General features: G+C 41.4%; 1 protein-coding gene across 10 annotated transcripts in view; it reads left to right on the top strand.

The window, feature by feature from the left end:
• The window catches only part of TBC1D1 (TBC1 domain family member 1), a 120,853-nt gene that overhangs the window by 25,824 nt on the left and 71,222 nt on the right, over positions 1–23,807 (top strand). The window contains exon 1 of one of the 10 annotated variants that reach the window (XM_049835258.1): positions 6,014–6,153. The exons of the other annotated variants lie outside the window; for them this stretch is intronic. Within the exon in view, the coding sequence (XP_049691215.1) occupies positions 6,124–6,153 (30 nt within the window). The 5' untranslated portion in view covers positions 6,014–6,123. Of the gene's footprint in view, positions 1–6,013; positions 6,154–23,807 lie in introns of those variants that run through there. 10 annotated transcript variants of the gene reach the window in all.

The following is a 23,807-nucleotide window of genomic DNA, read 5'->3' as shown; positions in this document are numbered from 1 at the left end:
GCATGCATCATGTTTGTTGGTCAGATACTGTACATCTAAAAGTGTCCTCTTATCAGCTTCTCCTCCCATAGCCCACTTAAGGTATTGAAGGTAAAGCTACTTTTCTCTGGTTCTCTGGTACATGGTGTAGGATCACCTTTCCTTTCAGCGATCCCTCCCTCCCTCAGTCCTTTTGCTGAGATGCAGGATCCCAAATGAGCCTCAGCGCATGGTAACCCTCTTATGCTTTGACACTCTGTTGGAGAGAGGATGGCTACTGCTGATAGGGAAAAGGACGGATAAACAATCATCAACACTTTTGTTCCTGAGCAGGAAATGCTAATGACACTTCAATCAAAGCATTTTAGCAGTTATGAATTTTGTGGCTGAAAAGACAATCGTGTATAAGCTAAAACCTACAAGAGAGGTTGGAAAGGCCTCCACTGCTGAGTCCATGCCCAGTGGTCTGCTGAAGAATTGTTCTTTTCTGTCTGCCACATAGTGAGTGAATTGCATGTTATCTCTGAGCACTGGCCCAATGTCTTGCATTTTTTGCGTACCTGGAAACCACCAAGAAAGTCATCGCATTTTCTTTGGTGAGAACTGGATTTCATCTTTAGTGTGGATGTGCAGCTCAGGGCAGTGGGCTCCTATGCACTTTGCACTAAGGGGACAGCCACTGCCAGTCAGTGGTTAGCTGTCAGGTCTTGCTGTTGTCTCTCATCAGGGGGCTGATGCAGATCTTGTTTGGTAAGGTAGATTAATCTTTTATTTTATTTTGTATTAAGATGTCGTGGTTTAACCCCAGCTAGCAACTAAGCACCACGCAGCTGCTCACTCACTTCCCCCCCCACCCAGTGGGATGGGGGAGAAAATCGGGAAAAGAAGTAAAATTTGTGGGTTGAGGTAAGAACGGTTTAATAGAACAGAAAAGAAGAAACTAATAATTATAATGATAACACTAATAAAATGACAACAGTAATAATAAAAGGATTGGAATGTACAAATGATGCACAGTGCAATTGTTCACTACCCGCCAATCGACACCCAGTTAGTCCCAAAGTGACGATTTCCCCTACCCCCACTCCCCCCCAGTTTATATACTGGGCATGACATCACACAGTATGGAATACCCCGTTGGCCAGTTTGGGTCAGGTGCCCTGGCTGTGTCCTGTGCCAACTTCTTGTGCCCCTGCAGCCTTCTCGCTGGTTGGGCTTGAGAAGCTGAAAAATCCTTGACTTTAGACTAAACACTGCTTAGCGAAAACTGAAAACATCAGTGTTATCAACATTCTTCTCATACTGAACTCAAAACGTAGCACTGCATCAGCTACTAGGAAGACAGTTAACTCTATCCCAGCTGAAACCAGGACATAAGAAAAAATGAGTTTGCTTATGATTTAGCCAAAAAAAGTAACAAAGCTCACTCTTTTCTTAACCACAGTATCTTTTCAGAAGCCAGCTAGTCAGGCTTGTCTGAGTCTTTGGATAGGATGAAATCCAGATGATTCATTACTCTTTTCCTTCAGTGCATCCAGATGATCATTTTGCATCTTGCATCATAATAGAGGTGCCATAAAAGTCTGGGGTTTCCTTAAATAGACACCTTTGTTTTGGTATCTTTTAATACAGCTGTATCTAAGAACCAAAACGCTATTACATTTTGAATTCACATGACAAACAGTACTCTCACAGTAGTTACTTTCTTTCTGTCCTTTTCCTCTGACAAAGTAGAAACCATTTAGCCTACTGCTTGGAATGGGAAGGGGTGAGACAAGGCTCAAGGAAATCCTCATGAACGGTGAAAACTAAGCAATAAAGGATAAAAATTGTGGGTATTTTTTAACAAAGACTAAATAATGGGTACTGGTAATTACTGGCAGGCATATTCTTTTATTGCATTTTTTTCAACTGAATTTACAAAGACCTTCTTGTGTATGGGGAAAGAAGAGAGAAATTAAACTTTTAACAGTGAGTGTGGGCAGAGGGGATAGATAATTCATGGGAAGAATAGCTGCCAAAACATGTTTAAGTACACTTCAGAGGAAAAAGCTTCAAAAGGGAATGGGGTCTGCTGTAAAACCACCATGAGAGTTAACACTAAAACAACAGGAGGGGCCAGTTCTCAGGTAATACAGTTGTGACTGCACCCTTAATGCAACTTATTGTGAGACGTCATTCAGCGGTGATGTACTGTGAAGACTCTCAAAAATATTTACAGCCATTAAACCTAAAGAAAGCTGAAATCTGAGGACGAGTCAGAAAATATTCCTCTTTTGAGTTAAAAGGTTGACTGCAGCCTCCTTTCTTCTTAATATTTCTTTGTATCTCACATCTTTTTCCTTATCTCCAAATGGTTTCTTTTAATGGAGAGAGCTTTGCTGAACGAGAAATAATGGGGGTATTTACGTATGTGTAAATTTATGAAGGACATCTGTAAAACTGAAAGATCATCTTTCTGATGATGTAGGCTTTAAGTTGTGGCTTTGAAGTATTTTAATTGCTACTATTTTAAAAACAGCCACAAATATCTTGCTAATATTTTCCATGATAACATGGAATGGTTCATAGGAATGAGGATTTTGTTTTCTTTTTTAAAAGATCATATATTTAGATAAGATGGTGTCAAGTGCTACTTACTGTTTATGCAATACAGATGTTATTCCCTGGCCCTGAATTTTTCCATTTACCCAAAACGGATATATAGTACTTTTGGAGAGACAGTTATTTCCACAAGCCAAACTTTAAATAGAAAAATACAGAGGTTCTGTTTTTAGAAAGTTGAACATCCTGAAAAATGAATGCAGTTATTGTTCCTACTACATTACTAAATCCATCTTTTTTGGAAGGTGAGTAACACAGTGACCTTTTCATTTACACTGAAGAATTTAATGCATTACCAAATGTTTTTATATCTGAACACTTAAGCCTAGCTGCCAGCTGTTTCCCAAATGCCAAAGAGTGCACGCTCCTCCTTCCTTCAAGGCTGGCAGATATCACCTCCATTTAACAGATGAACCAAAGCAGAGAGAGTGGTGATGTAGCATGCCTGAAAGTCATGTTAACAGCAGAAGCTGGAATTCATTCACTGTTACTCTATCTCCTAATTCAGTGTCTTCACCACAAGACCACTCTTCCTCTCAGTCCTATAGGAGCATGTAGAAGGTTTCAGAGTGCATTTAAAATCATGCAAACATCACTATAACAATTGCATGCAATAGGTTTAGAAGCTAAGTAGTGTGAAGTGACACACTGGGGATGGCTCTTTGAGCCAGTTGCAGTCAGGGCGAGAAGCCAGATCTCCTGACTGACATCAGTGTTTAATGTGAACTCAGAGGAGATGTATGTATTGTTAGTTTAAAACTGCGGAAGGGTGCCAGTCAGGAAGGGGGAGCTAGAAAAACTTCCAAGCAGGCAGGATCTCCTCAGAGAAAGGAGAAGAATAATTATTTAGAAATAATATTGTTCACACTCAGTGTTAGAGAAATGCAACTCTAATGCTACCACCAAATAGTGGATATACTGTACAGCTATAAGCAGCACATAACAAGGAACATTCTGCCTTGCTCTTGCCCTCAGTTGCTCTATGAGATAAAAGCAAACCCAGTTCTGTACTTCAAATGTTAATACTTCTAGTGTTCTTGTAAGGTGCCTAGTTTAAAGCCTTGAGAACAGATGTCATTTATTCATGTATGTGCACTATACATCATGAACAGTAGCAGCAGTGAAAATTTCTCCTGCTATTATGCCAGTAAACCTTCAGAGACCACTACCAGAGTTGAGTGTTAGTCATATTTAGTCATTTATTGGCCCTACAGCTAAGAACATCCGTGCAATCAAACTGTCCATGGCTACTATTGCAATGACAGAATGAGGTGTTGGCCATCCTTATGAATCACCTCTACTTTAACCTATTGAACTATTAAAAAATGGATCACTATTCTCCTTTTATGAAATTATTTGTTATGATTTTAATTCCAGAAACTGTAGCATAGGTTGTAAGTTGATGAAAAACCAGTTTCAGGCAGGCTTCGGGCTCTCCAACCATGAGAAGGTTGCCGTAAGTAAGTTGCATGCAGGTTTATTAAATTATATTGGTTAGCATTTTGTGGCTCCCTGGCAAATGTTGCTCAGGAAAAGGATTTCAAATTCCCACATCAAATTTCTTCCCCTGAGTAGGTGTGTGGCTTTGAGCAAGCTAGCAAAACTCATCAAGACTTAATTTTACAAATGGGTAAACTAGCATTTAGCTAGACAGTGCTAACATTGGGTGGCAGCAGATTTCCTCAGTCCCAGCACCACCAGCTCAGCTGGGCCATAGTGCGGCCGGACTAGGCCAGGGCTGGGTGTGCACTGCCGTGCACCAGCTCACTTATCCACTGCAGTCAGATACCTCCATTCTCGGACTATCAGGTGATGTGTTGGCCATGACAGAGACATCCCACTTCACTGGCGCAATCCCTTGCGTGCTGCCTTTTCTGGGTAGGTGTTACTGTTCTGCATCAGCATTCTGGTTTGTTGTTTTGTGATTCTCTGTTCCTCAGGAGGAAGTGGATGGAAGTGTCACACTTAGGTACTGCGGATGCCACAGGTACAACCTGAGAAGAACTGCTTTTGTGTTGCTCCCTGAGCCCACCATGGCCCATTGCAGACACACAGCTAGTGCTATGGCACTCACCAGTGCAGCGTTACGAGGTGATACAGCGCTCTCGGCGGCTGCCTCGTTTGCTTTGTATGAACGAAACCCAGGGCTGCAGGATCATACAGTCTGGGGCAGGGGCCAAAACTGCCTGTCTTTTGCCTCAGTGAGCTGTGAGATTGGCTTTGCTTCTCCCCAGCTCGTGTGCGTGTGTGTCACTCTTGCTCGTGTGGTGGTTTAATAGCTTAGACGAGTGGGACAGTGTCATCTCAACCTGGAGATTATTCCATTGGTCCTGAGCGTGCAAGTGCAAGTACATGCAGGACACTCTCCTAGTGGGGTGACTGTCTCGGTGACGGTGTCTTTGGGCAGTGCAAGAGCTGAATTTGGCACTTCAACATCTAACTTTGAACAGTTGGATTTTATTGGGAAGAAGTGCAGAACAGACCCCTATGCTTTCCTGTTACAATTTTGCAAATCTAGTTCTTCACTTTGTTTCTATGAGGTGATGGAAAACAAAAGGCTTTTTGTTTTGGGCCCGATGGATTATTTCCTGTGAAATCCAAGCCTTTTTTTTCCCCCCCTAGTTCTGTGCCCTTCCGCCAAACTGGGGAAAATGAGTTGTTTTCAGGCAGCCCTACAGCCACACTGAGCAGGGGTGTGCATTCGCAGGCAGTCCAGCTGGAGCAACAACAGGAATGAACGCCTTTCCTGTCCGGGTGGCAGGTAACGTCCCTTGACCTGCCAGAAACGTGCATACTACTGTCTTGTGCCGTACTGGTTTTTTTCTCTTCTTCAGCAGCTTATTTCTAAAAGTAGAGCAACGAGTGCGTGATGTCAAAGGCCATTAGCTACACATGAATGGCGAGCCCGACTGGAAGCGTAACATCTGCCAGCGGTTTCAAGCAGATGATTTTCTGCTCGATCATTTAAAGTTAAGCATGACGTCGGTGCCGGCATATTCCCAGAAAGTTACCCGGACCGCGTGGGATTATTTTTTTTTTTTCCTTTTTAACAGTTGCGAATCCTGCCTTTTGGGCTGAATTACGCAAAAGGGCAACGCGATGAGGTAGCAGGCGGTTGTCTGCGTTTTCGGGCGCGCTGCCGGAGGGCGAGCCCGCTCCCTTCCCGCCTTCCCGGGGACTGGGGGCCGCAGCCCGGCGCGGGGCGCCCCGGCGGAGGCGGAGCGCGGCGGAGGCGGGACGCGGTCCCGGCCCCGGCCCCGGCCCCGGCCCCGGCCCTTCCTTTCCCTGCCCGCCCCGCAGCAGCAGCCGGCGCAGCCGCGGGGAGCCTCCCCGGCGCGGAAGAGCTGACGGTCCCGCCGGCTGGTGCCCGGCGCCCGGAGGCGGCGGCGGGGAAGCTTTCGGAGGCCGGGCAGGCTGGCTCCCCTCCCGGCGCATGAGGCGGCGGGAGCGGCGGGCGGCAGCCGGGAGGCAGCGGGGAGAGGCGGAGAGGAGCGGCCGGAGCCGGGGCTCGCCGCCGGCCGCCGCGCCGGAGCCCGTAGGATGTCACCATTGTTCAGCTGGGTGGCTAAGGTAGGCGCCGCGCCCTCCGTTCTCGGGAAATACAGCCCAGCCTCAGAGTTGGCCGATGCTCGCGTCTAATTCCGAGGCAAGGCAGCCGTCCCCGGGAAGGGAGCAGAGCCCTGCTGTATTGTTCAGCCAGGGAAGAGGAGAAGCGCTCGAAGTGAACAGCAAGGGCAAGCTCGTGGCTGGGGTTGAGGGGTTAAAAACGAAGCTGCGGTTCTGGCCGGCTGTTCTACCTTGCTGCGGAACCGTAGAAGGGGAGAGCTGTAATTAAAACTGCACGGAAGGTGTGGTCTTACTGCTTGCTCAAGTCTAACGTTTCTTGTGTGCTCTGGAGAATGTGTAACAGCACTCCCACTGTTTGTTTTGGACTTTTTTCCTGTTTTTTTGGTCATACTCTGGATTTATGAAGAACAATAAGTTAGCTTTTAACGGGACACTTGTTTAAGTATGACAATGCATGTGTCGTGCTAGCTTCTACATCTGTGTGTCTGGGGCTTCAGTAGGATTTCCCACTGTAACTGTGAAACTACATGTGGATGCAGAGCAGTGGAGATGGTTAGAGAAATCTAGAATGTATTTTTGAGCTGGTGTTTCAAAAAAGTTTGGTGGGTTTTTTTCCAAAGTAACAGTCATTCTGATTTTAAAATGAGCTGTAAATGGTATTCTGTTGTTATGAACAGTAGAAAGCGTAGAAGAGGACAAGTGGGTGAAACAGCTGTTTGACAGGCAAGAATTGAGGGTTCCTTGGAGGAGTTAGCTGGGGGACAAAAAAGATTTTGTCTTGAAGTGTAGCAGGCAGCCTAATCCACTAAGCAGACCACATAAAACCTGGTTCTTCTTTCTCTTTTGCCAGGTGTAAATGGTGAGTTGCTTAATCACTGTTATACATCCCTCTCCCTGAATATGTAACAGGTGAAATACCCACCCTGGGAAGATAGTAAGAGGGAAGTGCTTGATGTGTGACTGTGTTGCCTTCGTTCAGATTCTCAGAGGGATTTGCCCTATTCTGTCTTAAAAGGGGCTGGTTTAATTTTAGCCATGCCCTGAAAAATATCCTTTCCTGTTTTCACTTATTCTTTTTTCTCTGTTTAAAGAGCTACCAGGTGGAGTGCTTGTTGAAGTAGTTCCCTTTCCTATCATCACTGTGCCTCTGTCTTGAGGGTGATGTAAGGCCTGATTTGCCATATTATGCGAAGGAATGATACTGGCTGATTTCCATGCCAACTCTTAGAAACATGCCAGTCAGTCTCATACAGGTGGCTGCTGTCAAAATTGAGTGATGCCATTGAGTAAATACTTGAGGGATGCCACCAAGGGGTGGCCTGTTTCCCCCCCTCATTGTTCACTTGTCAGCTGGACAAAGCAGCTAGTCAGAGAGAAGTTAGTCTTGGAAGAGGTACAAGGCAGAACCTGTAGTGCACAGAGTTGGCCATGTTTTTAGGGAGAGTAACAGAAGCTTTTGCAGAAACACACTTCTAACTCTTTCAGGAGTGCTTTCTTGGCTTTCAGAACTAATTATTGTGACACTGGTTCCTTCCAAGTGTTTAGTTTTATTCTTTTAATGACCGTTAATCATCAGCGCTAATTTGGGAGGGAAAGCAAAGCAGTGTATTTAGAAATATAAAATGAGGCTTGTTAACAGAGAAAGCTTTCCTGCCTGCCAAAATCTGATCAGTAAAAATGTAGGAACTACTGCTGTAGGCTTTCAACACAAGTGCAAGCCTTTCCAGTTTTTATAAGATGGTGGCCTGTTCCAGAACGGGGAATGACTGCAGGATGTGGAGCAGAGGAAACTGCCCCCCTCAAAACAAAGCTTTCCCTCTGCATCTATTACTTAAGATTGAGTAAACCCCCTATCCAGTAACATGAGTGGTTAGTGTCACCAATGCAAGTCCCCAGGCCTGCAGGTACTTACAAGTGAAGTAATTTACTCCCATATGCTATAAAATTGGTCCCTAGTGTTTGTGCAAACATTACCTTTTAATATGTCTTCATTACAGATTTTTGTGTGCTGTTTTACCCAGCTTGTCTCCTACCTTTACACAGACTCCTTGGGGATGAGTTTTGCAGCGCTGCCAGGCCAGGTCATGGGGCCCCTTCTGGGCTGGACGATAAACCCCTGCTTGAGTCTTATGTGGGTTGATGTTGCCCACATTGACCATATGGATGCTGGCTAAACCACTTGAATGACAACTTGGTGGATAATGGATTCTTAAGTACTGACTTGTTTTAGTCTCCTAAAATTATTTAAATAAAAAAGAATAGTTATACCTGTTTTTCCTGCATGGTTTTACAAAGTCAGACAACTGACTTCAGGGAAACCTTTGACTAAGCACCTTGAAACATAGTTTGTTGAAAGTGTAAACTAACTTTGCACTGTTGTGGGTAGACAATACAGTCACTTTTGTGGATACACAGAGATATTTTAATCTATATTCAGTTCAGTTGACTGCAATAACTGTTACTAAAAGTAAAGAAATAATTTTGGAGTCAAAGAACATCAAAGCTTTCAGTCTGTAAATAAAAAAAGATAGATAGAAATGCAGATTTTTACTGATTTATGGTGTACTTGCACACTGTTAATTCATTAGTAAGACATAATAGTACAGTGATAATTGTTAAGAGTAATATTATTTTTGTTTCCATCATATTTAATACGGCTTTAGTTTAAGTGAAAAAAAACACCCGAACAACAAGTTTAGTGTTAGTTGTCTACAATTGACTTCATTTTATAATGCAAGTTTCTATTCAGAAGCAGCTTGACAGAAACCAGAATTAAAGAATTGATTGCTGAAGAAATAGAAAGTAAGAAATTGTTCTTAGTGTAATAAATTGTATAGATAGTTTGAGTAAATTTGTCCTCAGATTCTCAGCTAGTTAAGCAATTTGTACGTAGTGAGTCTTTCTAGTTACAGAAAAAGAGTGCTGTATATAATATAAAAGCCATGTTTAGCTTCAGCTTATTTTGTCTAAAGGATTATAAACCAACAAGGAACCATTGAAGAAAATAACTAATGGAACCTTGCTTTGCATTTTACCTAATTTAAATCAAGATTTATGATTTTGCTGGTATGGATCAATCAACCCTGGTCAGCTGTCTCCAACCTGCAGGACAGCAGGTGGGAAGGGGATGTTCCCACTTCCCTCCTGAGGGGAACTGAGAGCAGCAGGGTTTCTCGCTGCAGACCGAGGACCCACCAAGAATGGGCCACCAGCACTGGCAGAAAAGGGTGGGTTTATAATGTAGCGCTCTCCAGCTTGCTTGGCTAATCTTGGACCTTGGACTGAGAAGCGGATCATCTGGATTTCTTCTGATCTGAAGATCAGATTTTAGGGCATATTCACGATAGATGCTCTGAAATTCCCAAGAGCAAAGCAAGAAGTAGGTGGTTGGGTTTTTTTCCAAGGACTACTGAGTCAGAATTGCCTGCGAGCTTTCTTCAGTTTGGGAAGCTCTCAAGGTGTCAAGAAAGAAAGTTTCTATGCTATTCAGCACAGCAAGGCTTGGTTACTTGGCTTGTGCCATGAGACATTACTGAAGTAGTAATTATAATAATACTGGCAACACCACTTATTTTTCTTGGAATCCTAATATAGCTTAATATGCTGTGTTAGAATTGGATCTTGCTGATGTTTTGCCGTTATTTCTACTATTTTCTAAATAATAGTGTGCCTAGGAGACCTCTGGGGGACAATGTATGGGAGTAACAATCTACTTCTTAGTTTAGGTCAGAAGTTACAAATGAAATTAATTTGCCTTCTGGAAGAGAATGAGAGGGAATAAGAGACTGAAAATCAGGAAGCCCAAGAAATGCCCCCCTCCTTTTTTTCCTTTTTAAGAGTGTTTTGAAAGGGTGATCCTAGCTTTTTTGCTGGTCTGTTTTAGGGTATATCACACTCACTTATGAGGAAGTTTTGTTCCAGCTGCGCTGACTGTGCCTCTTTCCTTTTTTCCCCACAGCTTCCAGCAAAGTTGAGCACCTTGGGGTGTCTTTAATCCCGCAGTGAATGACTTGCATTTTAGCCAAACAAACTGAGGTTTGGTCTCTTAAGGAGCCCTCATAACCAGGCATTTTAACACTGTCTAAACCCCAATAAACTTAGAAGTTTATGCTTGTCTTACTTTTAAGCCCATTTTACTTCTAAGATGGTAAATTATTTGGGGAGGTGAATAAACGGTTATGGTGCAACTCTTGTTTGTGCTAGTGCGTTTACCCCTGAAAACTCTTTTTTGTAAATGAATTTGAATACTTGCATACTATCAAGAATCAGAGACTTAATAGAGAACTAGTGTTGGGGAAGAATTGGGAATCACTGGGGAGGGAAGGCTCAAATGCCACAGTTTCGCTTGTGGAAGAATCTCCTTGAAGCCATTGATGCTGCGGCTAGGGCTGGAGGGACAGACCCTCATTTGTCTCCCAGGCTGGATGCCAGCAATGCAGCAAAGAGAAAGTTCAGGTTTCTGCCGAAGCTGGGTTTTCGTGTCTGAGTTCACGCAATGCCCTGTCAGAGAACACTATGTTGCTGCTCAGTGTGTTTCTCCAGGTCAGTTTATACTGGGGGAAAAATGTTGTTACCAATTGACAGCTTTCAGATAAATGTAGATTATCACAAAATGCCAAGCAGTTGAAATGTGCTGTTTTCTGTATGCCAGTCACTTCCACCTTCCCCCGCGGGGGTCTGGGCGATGACCGAAGAATATGCGCTCCGCATTTGAAATGAAGTCAGTCCTGTGGTTAAACCCCTCTGTTACTCAGCAGTTACGTTCACTTTGGAGCTCTTCGCTTTTATTCTTCATCCTTCCATTTCTTTTTCTGCACACCAGGCCTGAATTGCACCCGCTCTGCTTAGATGTCCCTGATTTGATGGGAGAGGGCCAGAATAGAGTCTGGCTCGCATGGCTTTTATGTAGGTGGGCAGATGTAGTAGGGCAATGTCCTCTGCATTTGTAAGGTACATTACGGGTGCTTAGTAAGAAGCAGGGCTTTCCATAGTGAAATTCTTGGCCATGTAGATTGCAGCTTACCAAGGTTTTTCTCTTTAATCATTTATGCCTTTCTGAATGAATTTCTTATGAGTATCTACTTTCAGGTTCATGTCGACCTTCAGATTTCACAACAAGCCAAGCCCAACAAGGTAGCTAAGCTTGCTGGTTTGTACTTGTCCTGCCTTCTGCAATTCAAAACAGAACTTTTAGGCTTCAGTCAAAAACTGTTTGCTTTCCTTTGCTGAAAAGCTGTCTGGAAATTGGTGCTATTAGCTGTCTTCATGTGGTTAACATGTTTTGGGCCAAACCAATAGCAAAAATATTAGTAAATCCTGCAGGATCAGGGAAACTCCAGGTCTTTGTTTGGGGTTTTGCCATATCTATATCTATGGGGCACTAATGTTTAACTTTATTTGCTTTACATTTGATGATCTAAAATACTGTTTCACATCATAGCCTGCTTTTTTGGAAGGCCACTATAATGAAACAGTCTTTTCTGTGCACTAGAGGTGTTTCTGAGAACACAAAAGCAGCAGTTTGGCTCTGGGTTCCCCCAGAGAACCTTTAAGGGAAAAGTTGGGCAAACCTCTTTCTCCAGAGATCAGCTTAGAGCTGTAAGATAATTCCAGTTTGTAATTTCCCATCATCCTGAATATAGAAGCTGCAGCATGTCTGAGAAACCTTTGCTTTAACAGGATCTTGGAACATTTTTACTGTGCCAGCTAGTAAATACTTAAGATTTTAAAGTAAAATGGTTTAAAAGACTTCTTAAGTTTGAAGGAGCTGAGGTTTTGTATGGCTGGCTAGTGACTTAGCAAGTAAATCTTCAACAGAAAGCTTGAATTACAGCTTGGCTATAATTTTTATTTTTTTTTAATTAGAAGCCTTTACAGCTCAACTGTTCAAGCTGAAATCCACGGATGGCAGTGACTGAGGAAAAAAAAAATCTCAGTGTTGGTTTTGTTAGTATTTTATGTATCAGTAAAGATATACAAAATATGTCAAGAGACATGCCCAAATAGGAGCTTGCTTAGTAATTTGCATGGGGAAGTGAGGTAGTAGAGCTGGGAAGAGCAGCTGGAACTCAGAGAGCAGAAGCTGAGACAAGGAATGTCATTAACCACTGTGTATTGGGTTTATTACTGAGTTATTTGTACTGACTTGTATCTGAATTGTTTTCAGTTATTCTTACTTTTTAACCAAGTTACAATAACAAATCCTGAGATGAACAAATGCATAAATATAAAATTTTAATAGGAGAGATTTAAAGTAAAGTCTTTCTGAAAAACACAGTTTGCTTACTGAGAAGCAAGAGAGAGGTTCAGGCATTTTTACTGTGTGGAAGTGGAGTAGAGCGTAGCAACTGGATTTCTGCTACCTCTTTTCTTTTGTGTCTGCAAGTTCCTGAAAGGCCAGGCCAGTATTCCTGGATCAGCTGGCCAGGTGTGTGAAAGCTGCAGTTAGTAGCCTGGATGAAATCACCTGTAGGTTGCATCTATGTTAGCAAGTAGCATACAGTAACAGATTAAGCGAAACAGCTGGTGCTGGGGACAGCTTGTGTACCTGGTTCAGGGAAGTGGGTTTTACTTTGGACTAGCCCCAGTTTGGTGCTGTGAACTGAATGTCTGTTTGCAGTGAAATGCATCACAAAATGAAGGCTTAGTTCTATTTAAATGGATGTCAGTTCCGGCACTTTGAGACAGCTCCACAATGCAGTGCATCACACAAGAAGTGGATTGGGATAATCCACTCTCAAACATGTTCTTGGTCCAAATTAAAATAGTGAAGTAGTTGTACCTACATAATACTTGAGAATCCAGTTAGAGAAGCTGGAAAAACAGCATACGCACAGCTTTCCAGTAGCTGTCCCTGATGCAAGGAATGGGGACCCCTCTGGGGATTTTTTTTTTTTTTTTTTTTTTATTGGTATGTTAACTTTTTGGCTACTGCTTTGTGAGAGTTTCAGGCCTGAAGAGGTTGTCCAGAGTTTCTGTGAGCTGGAGTACTGTCTGTCACTAACTGAAGCACTGTGAAGAGATAGTAGAAACATGTATTGCCTTCCATTCTCAGGGCAGTGTGCATGTAAGCACACATGTTGATGGTCACATTTAAAAAACAAAACAAAAATTCATCTTGGGTGAAACAGCTGGAAGCTTCTTCCCACCTCACAAGTTGCTGTCTTTGGACATATGGATGCTTCTCTTTGTGCCTTTACAGCATCGTCACTGTAATCAAAAACATATGTTTTTTTCCAGGGGGAACCTTTGATATGCAGTAACCAGACAGGATTTTCAGGTACAGATAATCTGTGAAATTGCAGGTTTGGGGAGAAGAGTCTACTTGCACGTAGTTACGAAGGCACACTCCCAGCTACTGAAAATGGCAAAGCTGAGCTAAACTAAACAGCCCCTTCCTTTTTCAATCAAACATTTTGGGGGTTTTGTGTGTTTATTTCAAAGACCCCTGTAACCCAATACCTTACTTTTATTAGATTTTAACAGTTGCCTCTCTACGTGTACTGGACCGTTGGTCTGCTGCTATAGTACCAATGAGGTGAGCTCACTGAAGCTGTTGTCATGGAAATTTGGATGGTTAACACTAAATGTTTCATGCTGGTTTTGTTTCTTTGGACCTTTTTATAGCTTCCAGTCTCCTCAAATGCAAACCATGGAAAAGGAGATTTGTAGAAGTGCTTTGGAGTTTTAGACGTTTATGTACAAGAGGCCTGTCTTTAAAATTCTCATGGTAGTTACCCAGAACCTGAACCAAAAATACATGTGGAATTTCAGATTTTGGGTAAATCCAGCTGGAATATAACCTGTAGGATTTAGTGTTCTGTGGAAGTGATTGACACTTCCATTTGACATACAGTCATCAGAGGCTGACTTTTGTAGACTTAAGAAAAATGTTCTTTTATATGCGAACACAGTTCGTGGAGCTGATGCTATGTTTTGCTTATGAAGTGCAGAATCGTATACAGATTTATTTATTGTAGGTTGTTATAATTCAGACAGCATTTTTTCTCTGGCATTTCTAAAGATTCAGTAATGCTTTCACATATGTTTAAAAAAACAACACAAAAAGGCCCAGTCTACTTGTATAGTAGGTGTGGCTGAAATACCAGCAGTCCCTAGTGCTGACATAATTGGGGGGGAGAAGAAGTTGGCATTAAAAGGAGTCTTTCCTTGTAATTGTTTTTTCCTTCAGCTAGTCTGTTAGTGTCTCCCATAAAGCATCATCCTTGTATCCCCCTCCAGCTTCTTGTGAAGATCCTGTAATTCTGTGACATCTGTGTTTTAGAAATGTTGAATACTCACCACTCCCTTTTGGGTTTCCTCGGCAAGTAAGGGTTTAAATATGGAATACTTCAGAAATATTGTGAAGGTCAGAATTCAGTCACTTGGAAAGGGGTGTGACAGTGTGAATTGTCCAGCTTAGCTGCAATTTAGTGTTTGGTAGTTGTCAGTCTCGTTTACCATTATCTAAAGAAACCCAGCCTTAACTTGTGGGGGAGAGTGGAAGAACAAAAAGGAATAACGGAAAATTTACTGTTGGAAGAGACTGGGTAGGCTTAAAAGAGCAATTTCATAACACTGAAAAGAGAACAGATTCTGAATTTTTGTGTGTGTGTTGTTATAATTTGCGGCTGAATAAAGTACGATGTGGATCAAATTTGATATTTATTAAGTGGTAATACAAATAAATGGTAGGAGCTCCAGAAATGCTCATGATCATGGGCCGATGTGTTATTGAAAGTCTTCGTATACACTCTGACTGGAATCTTTTTTTAACTGATTACAGTTCTCCATATTTTGTACTATCATGCAGACGCTTCATTTGGAAAGGCTCTGAGACTAGGTCTGTTTGGTGATTTCTAATTTTTTGTTTCCCATTGGTACAGACAGCTAGCTTGCTCTGACTGTAGTGATGGAAGAGCATCATTACTATTTTAGCAAATATCTCAAGATTCTTGAGAATAGCTTCCATTTTCAAGCACTGTCTTTTCCATGCTGTGACTTTTTTTGTTCTTTTGTGGGTTTTTTTTCCTTTTCTTTCCTGGATTGCTTTCTTACACAGGAATAAGAAGAAATTTGAGACTGAGACTTAAATTAATGAAGTTCCCTGAATTTCTTGTCTTGTTGTTCATCAATTGCATCATTAGTATTTCCAAACTCCTGTCAGGCATCATGTAGGACTTGGATACTGGTTGCTGTTATTATGGCATTTGTTTAAATAAACCAGATGATGCATGTGAATGATCTGACTGCAGCTTTATAGAATTGTTGATAAGACTGTAGTATGGCTAATGGGGAAGGAACAGAAGGATGAATTTCAGCTGTTAGTCTTTAGTTACTAGGGTTTTCCTAGATGAGCACTGCTTCTGAGATCAATTAAGCAGCACCTGCATAGGCCAGGTAATAGTGCTGAACTGAGATGACCAAAATAAAGTTGTTGGCACAGGCTGCAGAGTTAGAGATCTGCCATTGAAGGTCTGTAGTGAATTTGGCACAGGACATAAACATGAGAATTTTTGTCAGAAGGGAGAACCATCATGGCATTTTCATAATCTGGAGGCACGGCTAAAACTTCTCTTCTGGCTTCTTGTTCTTCGGTATTTCTAGCGTGGCACCTTGGCTTGGCTCTGAGATGGCTTTCAGGAGTGATCCCATAGCTCCATTTGTATTGATGGTGCCTTTTACCTATGACAACTCTTCTCTATTTAGGACTGAATGTGCAGCTTTATCTGAAAAGGGTAGTGACATCTTGGGTTTTGTGTTGGGACATGCAAATTCAGTATTGACTGTCAACAGAAGGAGCATGCTTGGTTGCCCTGTAAGAGTTAAAGTAATGAGAGAACAGCCAATGAAGATGCCAACATTTAACTGAAGAAATGAGAACTGGTTAAGATGACCAAAAGCACAGACAAGTGAAATAGTGCTGCTGTGTAGGATGGTATTGCAGGTCTGCCAGACATAGTTAGTCTATAACCCTGCTCTGCAGCTGATGCTTTCCTACCGTCCATGACAGCATTTGCAGTGGAACGCTGTCTTGCAGGCAGTCCTTAAGTGAACAGCATGTTTTCCACACTGATCATTGTCCTCTGAATACATTGTTAAATAACTTTTTCAGATATCTAGTATCCCATCTGTTTTTCCTTTCTCTCTTCACTTTTCTAGCATGTTTATGTACTTAGTGCAGACATACTGGGTCTCTTACAGTGACTTTCAGAGGCAGCTGATGTAAAGATTTATGGAACAACCACTCTACAAAAACATCTTTTTCCAAGCTCTTTCTTTTTTCTTGCAAGATTTGAGAGGAAGAATAGAATACAGAGAAGTCAAACTTCACACCTACTGTAAAATTTTAAGAGAGCTTTATCTCTTAACAGCAGGGAAGCAGGGTCTAATTCGTCTATCATCAGCAAGAATTGGAAGGATTGACTTTAGGACAATGATCCTTGACTCTTTGGAGGAAAAATTGGCAATTCCCCAGTGTGATCTGGCTATATCTTAATGGAGGGGATCTTGAGTAAACAGCTTGCTCTTCCCTTTTCTGCCCAACAGCATTGCAGTGATAGCTTCCAGCAAATGCAAAATATCCTAAGGAAAGCAATGAGTTTTGCGCTGTCCTTGATAACAGTTTAGCAACTGTTTCCAAGAGAGTTAAAACACGACCTATTCTAGTGTAGATAAATTTTCTTCACAAAAAGCTTAATAGTTTTAATTCAAATCACATGATAAATGTTTTAGTGTAAATAATCCATAGTGAATCGCAGGAGGTCAGTAAGCTTTCTGCGAGTCATTCGTTTCAAAGTACAGTCTAATTCTATAGGCTGTTAACAATTTCCCTACATGCTTCTTATGTAATAAGGGTTTTGCTAGAAGTTGAAGGCTCTTCAGGTGTATTGTTCTTCCTCCCCTTCCATTATGTTGAATGCACTGTACATTAGGAATGCCTGGTAACAATCAGTAGCATTAAACTTTAACTTTATAAAACTTTAAACTAACCTATGTCAGTACCATAAAATGTGTCAGTATTCCTAGGATGACTTCACGTAGGAATCAAAAGCTGGCAAACACCTTATGTTCAAAGGAAGTTAATTTTCAGAAATAAATACATTGTTATTTTGGGTGGTTTACAGTGTATTTTAGAAAAAAAAGTATGAATACAAACTAATATCAACTACAGGTGTGGATTTCATAGAAGTATGTAGTTAATTGACAAGTTTGAATAATCCCATTAGACCTTCTGATGAGAAGCCATCGCTAGAAGGCATACCTTAGGAAAAAAACTACCATAACTCAAAAAGCCCCTAGACATGAGAAACCATTTGTTTTACACCCAAAAAGGACTAAAACTGGTGAACTAAATAACTGCTTTTCTTAAGCAGAAGTCAGGGTAGTTTTCATGGGATGTTTAACCATTACTTTCCCATCCTGTTCTTCTGTGAGTTGACCTGAGGCAGCTGAAATCTACTACTACATGACAAAGCAGCAAATATGGGCTTATCCACAAGCAAATCAGTTTATCAGCATTTTATAGCAGTCAGGCAGAATGCTGGAAAAAGGTGATCAGCTTCTGCAGTCCAGTTTGTTTGGGGCCTTTATAAGTTTAATGTTTGAGTAAGATTCTTCCAGTGAAAAACATCATCTGTCCCCCTGCCCCCACCAGCAGTTCTAGGGAGAAGGACCATGGGGCTGTCCCTTTCCCCAGGAAGTTTTACTGTGTTGTGAGAGTAAGAGAGATAGTGTTTTATTCTACTGCAGGTAGAGCTAACTTCATACATCATGTCAATCAAAAACATTCATAGGATTATTCCCCCCACCCTGTGAAAACCTCAACAAAAATTTTTTTTTTATGGGGAAGGGGATCAGCTGTCTAGGAAGGTTATATCAGAAATAACTTCAGTTGTAACAAGGACACGCATTGCAAATGGAGTTTTCTTCTCTTCTTGTTTGGAGTTGTTCTGTCCTTTTTAGCGATATCCAATTTCAGGCTTTATATCATTTTAAAAGAAGTTATATTCACTTCTGCCTGTTTTGCTAGCCCCTATTTTGCAGTTGTACCAAGTTTGATAACTGTCACAGAAGCCTGAGAGCAAAGGAGACTGGGAGAGAGCCTGTGTCCCATTGTACAAATGGAAGTTAATCTGATAAATAACTTTTTTCCCAAAAATGTTCTTAGTAACTTATTTTCTGTTTTAAATCCTGTTACTGCCTTTCAGTTAAAAAAACCCCAAACAAAACCACAAATGACCCCCCCCCTCCCCCCCCCAAAAAAAAACCAAAAAACCCCAAGGAAAAAAATCCCTTGTCCTGAAAGCTTTCAAATGCCATTGCTGTCTTTTTCCATTTATAACTATCTAAGAATAGGCTTCCTTCTGTTTCCTACCCCATAGCCTCCAACTCGGCCCCAGCCCGTTTCAACCCTGTGAAGGGAGCTGCTTGCACTTCTACTACAACACACCACCCCATCCCCCCCACCGAAAAAAAAAAAAAGAATTTAATCTCTGTTGATAATGAACACAGATGTTTCTAGCTATTACTTTACAATGGGTATTCCCTCCTTGTTCAATAGTCATCTTGTAAAATGTGAGCCAGGAATCCTGCAGGTATGACCAGCAACTACTGTTATGTCTTCCAGTGCTGTTTTCATTTGTGAAATTTTGTGAAAAGAAAACTTTGAAACAAAAGATGAAGATAACACTATGAAGATGTTAATGCTCTATTTGAAATATCTGTCGACTTGCTTTATTTCACATTTGTTGCTTGAAGGTTTATGGTACTGAATGGAGGAGCTCATGAAGCAGTACAAGATGAAAAGAAATGGTTTGTGTCATAAGGACAGAAGGGGGCTGGCAAAAAATGAATTAGTGAACTGTCCTGGTTTCAGCTGGGATAGAGTTAATTGTCTTCCTAGTACCTGGTATAGTGTTATGTTTTGTGTTCAGTATGAGGAGAATGTTGATAACACACTGATGTTTTCAGTTGTTGCTTGGTAGTGTTTAGACTAAGTCAAGGATTTTTCAGCTTCTCATCCCCAGCCAGCGAGAAGGCTGGAGGGGCACAAGAAGTTGGGAGGGGATGCAGCCAGGGCAGCTGACCCAAAGTGGCCAACGGGGTATTCCATACCATGGGATGTCATGGCCAGTATAGAAACTGGAGGCAATTGGCCTGGGGGGTGGATCGCTGCTCAGGAACTAACTGGGTGTCGATCGGCAAGTGGTGAGCAATTGCACTGTGCATCATTTGTACATTCCAATCCTTTTATTATTACTGTTGTCATTTTATTAGTGTTATCATTATTAGTTTCTTCTTTTCTGTTCTATTAACCCATTCTTATCTCAACCCATGAGTTTTAATTCTTTTCCTGATTTTCTCCCCCATCCCACTTATTGGGGGGGAAGTGAATGAGCGGCTGCATCATGCTTAGTTGCTGGCTGGGGTTAAACCATGACAGTAGGAATACCCCTTTCAGAGCCAGTCAGGTCCTGTTGCGTTCGGAGGTCCACTAAAAGCCGCAGGGGCCTTCCGTCAGCTGCAGTTTGGTTTTGGATCATGCATTTGCATGGGGAGGGGTCCAAAAGTAAGCAGCAATCTGAGACATGGTGGTTTATTTATGGAGAGTAGCCAGGTTTTGTTGTATTTTGGGCTTCAAGTAAGGTATGTCTTGAGAGCATGTGAAAGAAAACCTTGAAGTGTATCAGCAACGCGATGCATCAGGGAGGAAGCACCACCACAAAATAGAGCAGTCCAACTTCACTAGAACACCAAGTACAATTATATTCTATTTCTGAACTTGTTTACAATAACCTATAAACAGATTTTGCAAATACTGTTTTTTCAGGAAGGAAAGAAAACCTTGTTGTGCCTCTTAAAATTGCATGGAGTGCTCTCCAACTCACATACATGACTTTGCAAAAAGTGTAACTTCTTCCATCTGGCTGAGGAGTAATGAGGAAGGTTCTCAAGCTGAGATTTGTCTGTAATATTAAAAGGAATGTGATACTGTGAAAGTGGCGTACAGTACTTGTGGCATCAATCTGCATTACTTAGCAATCTTCTGGAGGCAGCACTTGACCTATGTGAGAAGTCTAGTCACCTTTATGGCTTTTTATGATAATGTGTAAACTGTAAGAGTATGTGTTGGCTATGTGGAGTTCCACTCTGTGCTTACTGTGTCAGTCATCTCAGAGGATGCTAGTGTCACTCATCCACCATGCTCCAAGTCAAAAAGAACTGGATTTAAACAGATGACTCTCTTCTGCCCCAGACAGAATATCCTTTGAATTTTAGTGCACTCTTGTTCTTCAGCTTCTTAATATGCCCCTGCAAAATTAGAGTCTTAGCCCCATCACCCTCACTTATCCCATTCTCTGTATAATGCCCATTCAAACCTAACTAAGCAAACTGTGCCCCCAAGTAGACATGCATATGATTGTTCTTCCTTTCATAGGTCTGTGGTGATACTATTCAGCCATTGAGCTTTCCCTTATCAAGTTTGAAACTACATCTCTGTCTTGCCTTTGCAGGTCTGGTTTCACAGTCCTTCCAGAGCAACACACCTGTGGTGTGGTTAGCCCTGCTGGCTGCTAGCCTGGCTACCCCTCCCAGCCGTCTGGTTGTGCTCTGACTTGTTCTTCTTTCTGAAAAGATATCCACAAGTTCCCCAGTCAAATGAGACACATAGTGCCTTTTAGCTCCTATAGAGAGAAATGAGCTAGACCAACATGCGTGGATGGTGAAGCTGCTGAGAGTGGCATAGTTCAGTTGTTTTATGAGCAGTGAGGATTCAGCAGTAAAGTTTTGGATCATGGATTGAGGCATGAAGTCATGGAGCAAAGGTAAACTGTCTCTCTGTGCACCCACTGATATTAAGTACTTAGGGAGCTGTTGGTAAGAATCTCACTTTGGCTTTACCTGTGGTGCATTCATTATGCACAGAAAAACTGATGGGACATTGCAAAAGATGGTCATCATACAGGGACTGGAGGAACTACACAATTTCTGCTTTTCTTTCTGAATTAAATCTTGGTTTGAAAGTGGCTTTGTGAGAGGCATAAAAGTAAAAAAGTAGCAAAGGAAGAAAACTAATAATTGAAGTACTCCATAGAACTGTTGATTAGGAGTCAGGAGGTGAAAATCTGGAAAATGAGAATTGAAGTTAAGGACTGGGAAAAGTGAGGTGTAGGAGGCTATAGAGCAGTCTCCAAGCAAGATAATAGAAGAAAAAAACCTGTGAAGATAGTTGAGATAAGATCTGAATATAAAAGGTCTTTCACTGAAATGGAAATTAACTTGAAAAGTTTGTTACTCTTTTCTACCTTGAATTTCTACTAACGCTGAGGAATAAGGAAATTCTGTCACTTTTAAAGCTTCTTATTTTACTTCAGTGAGAGACTAAAGCCTGTGGTTTTGTGCTAGAGGTTTTTAGTTCATCCTTTAGTTAAACTAGGGGTCGGGACCTCTCACAAAAGAAATCTCAGCTGATGGTGTCTTACCCTTCTTTTTCTGGCAGCTGTAGGCTTCCTGTGGGGAAGAGGAGGTTGTGGGGTCCCCGTCATTGGGGTTACTTGGAACTCAGCTGGATGAGGCCCCCAGCATCTCATCTCAGTTTGAAGTTGGATCTAACTGGAAAGTTTGCCTTGCTTTATGTGGTGGTCTGCACTGTCAGAGGTCACATCCAAATTAAATTATTCTATGATTCTGAAAGGTGAAATTGTGCAGTATCTTGATTTAAAAAAAAAAAACAAAACAAAAAAACAACAAAAAAACCAAACCCCCAAAACCAGTGAAATCTATAAATTAAAATGCTTTAGATCTAAAAATGCTGAACTTTAAATCCATTGAGTGGAGAAAACTGTTCAAAAAAGTCAGTTGACCCCTAGTGTGGGTTTAAGGAATGATTAGGTCAGGAGGCATTGATCTGTTTTATTACTGCACAGCTGTTTTGCTAGAAGTGTGCTGAAAACAGACCAACTGCTTTTTAGTACACATCAAACTACCAAAATCAAAGATTTTATGCAGTCTTTTAAAATGCAGATAATTACTTTGCTGTATCATCTTTTTATATATGTTGTTTATGTCTCAAAAAAGTATTCCATGATTATAAATACTTTATGGGTTACAAAAATATTGCTATCTGCTCTGATACAACTAAATGGCTTCTCCCAAGATACATAGCTGTGGACCCTATTTTTCCTGTAGCAGCACTCTTGTAAAATAGAGAAGGAAAGGTATTAACAGCAAACAGTATGTTAGACTTCTTGACATATTTTATTGAGCCTGCTATGGTCAGAAAAAAAAGGCAAGTAAAAGCACTTAAAAATAATTCAGATGTCTTCTCATACTTGAGTAGGTAGGCAAAACTCACTTAATCATAACATCTACTTTTTTCAAGAGCTCTGTGAAAGATTTGTAAGGCTCTGTTCCAGCCAGGGTGGTGTGAGACCTTCAGAGGTTCAACTCAAGATCTGACCCTGATGGTTTTCAGTGTCAAAGAATTTATGGAGTCTGTTCTCTAAGACCAGTTCCTGACAACGCAGGTCAGTCTTGTATTGAACAAAACCACCTACTCCCTTGAAATAGTTAAGCCTGTGCTTGAGCCCTTCACTGACCTGAAGCCTTATGAAGGGACTGGTAGGTATAAACTGGTAGGTTTATACTGTATGTATAAACACTGAATAGCACCTAAAATCATAACCATCCCACTTCTTTTTTTGCTTTAGTTTTCCTAGTCCTGGCTAGTTGATGTGTTAACAGTTCTTTTTCTGTGGCATGCTTTGCTTTCCTACCTACTGTGTATTAAAGAAACAGGGAATCTTTTTTTAGTCTGGTCTTGTTTACCACAAGGCAGCTGTTGCATTCAGCTGTTACTGGGCTTTTTTCATTAAAATAGTTTCTTACTCTCAAATCCACTGACAGGCTAAAAACATTGACATCTTACTGCATGCTTGTATGTAAACTTACAGGGTGACTTCTGGTAACATGGGGAAAAAATGCAACTGCAGTTTCTCTTTTGGTGAAGGAAAAGAGCTGTTCCTTGTTCTTCAGATGCAGCAAACCTGTGCATGCTTAAATTACTGCCTTCTTTCATGATTTGGTGCATGGCATAGAAGTTGTAGCAGTTTGTCTAGTAACAGACTAACATGCATTAGGAAGTTCTAGTGTTGGTTTGTGTTTTGCTTGATTACCCAAAAGTCAAGTCACAAGAATACTCAGTATTTCAATTCCCTGCTTTGTCTCTGCAAAATAAACATTCTCATCATAGCCGAAATAACATGGTATACTTAAAAAAAAAAATCATAACAGACCAGTGTTAGTTTTAATGCTTATAGATACATCTTTTTCTGTATCTAATTCAGACACTCTAAATGCGAAAATGTTTCCTAATACATTTCAGTTATGTCTTCTGTTCACCAGTCCTGTTTGGCCCAGAGTGAGTGGTGAGAAGGTAATGTTCTGCGTTTAGTAAAGTTTCGTCATTGCTTACACTGTTGTTCTATACTTAGTTTTGTGGGTTTAGGGAAATAATTTTAGGTCATCAGCAGTTTTTTTCTGATTATAGAAATAATCTTTATCCACTAATTACATGTTTATACTGAGAAGTCAGAAAACACTTAAGAATAGAAGTATGCTAGGAAAGAGAATTTGTGCGGCAGGAAGAAATCATA

This window comes from Accipiter gentilis, chromosome 3, assembly GCF_929443795.1.
Source record: "Accipiter gentilis chromosome 3, bAccGen1.1, whole genome shotgun sequence".
NCBI classification, from domain to species: Eukaryota; Metazoa; Chordata; class Aves; order Accipitriformes; family Accipitridae; genus Astur; species Astur gentilis.
Note: the sequence above shows the minus strand (reverse complement) of the source record. Positions and strands in the feature narration are given on the sequence as shown.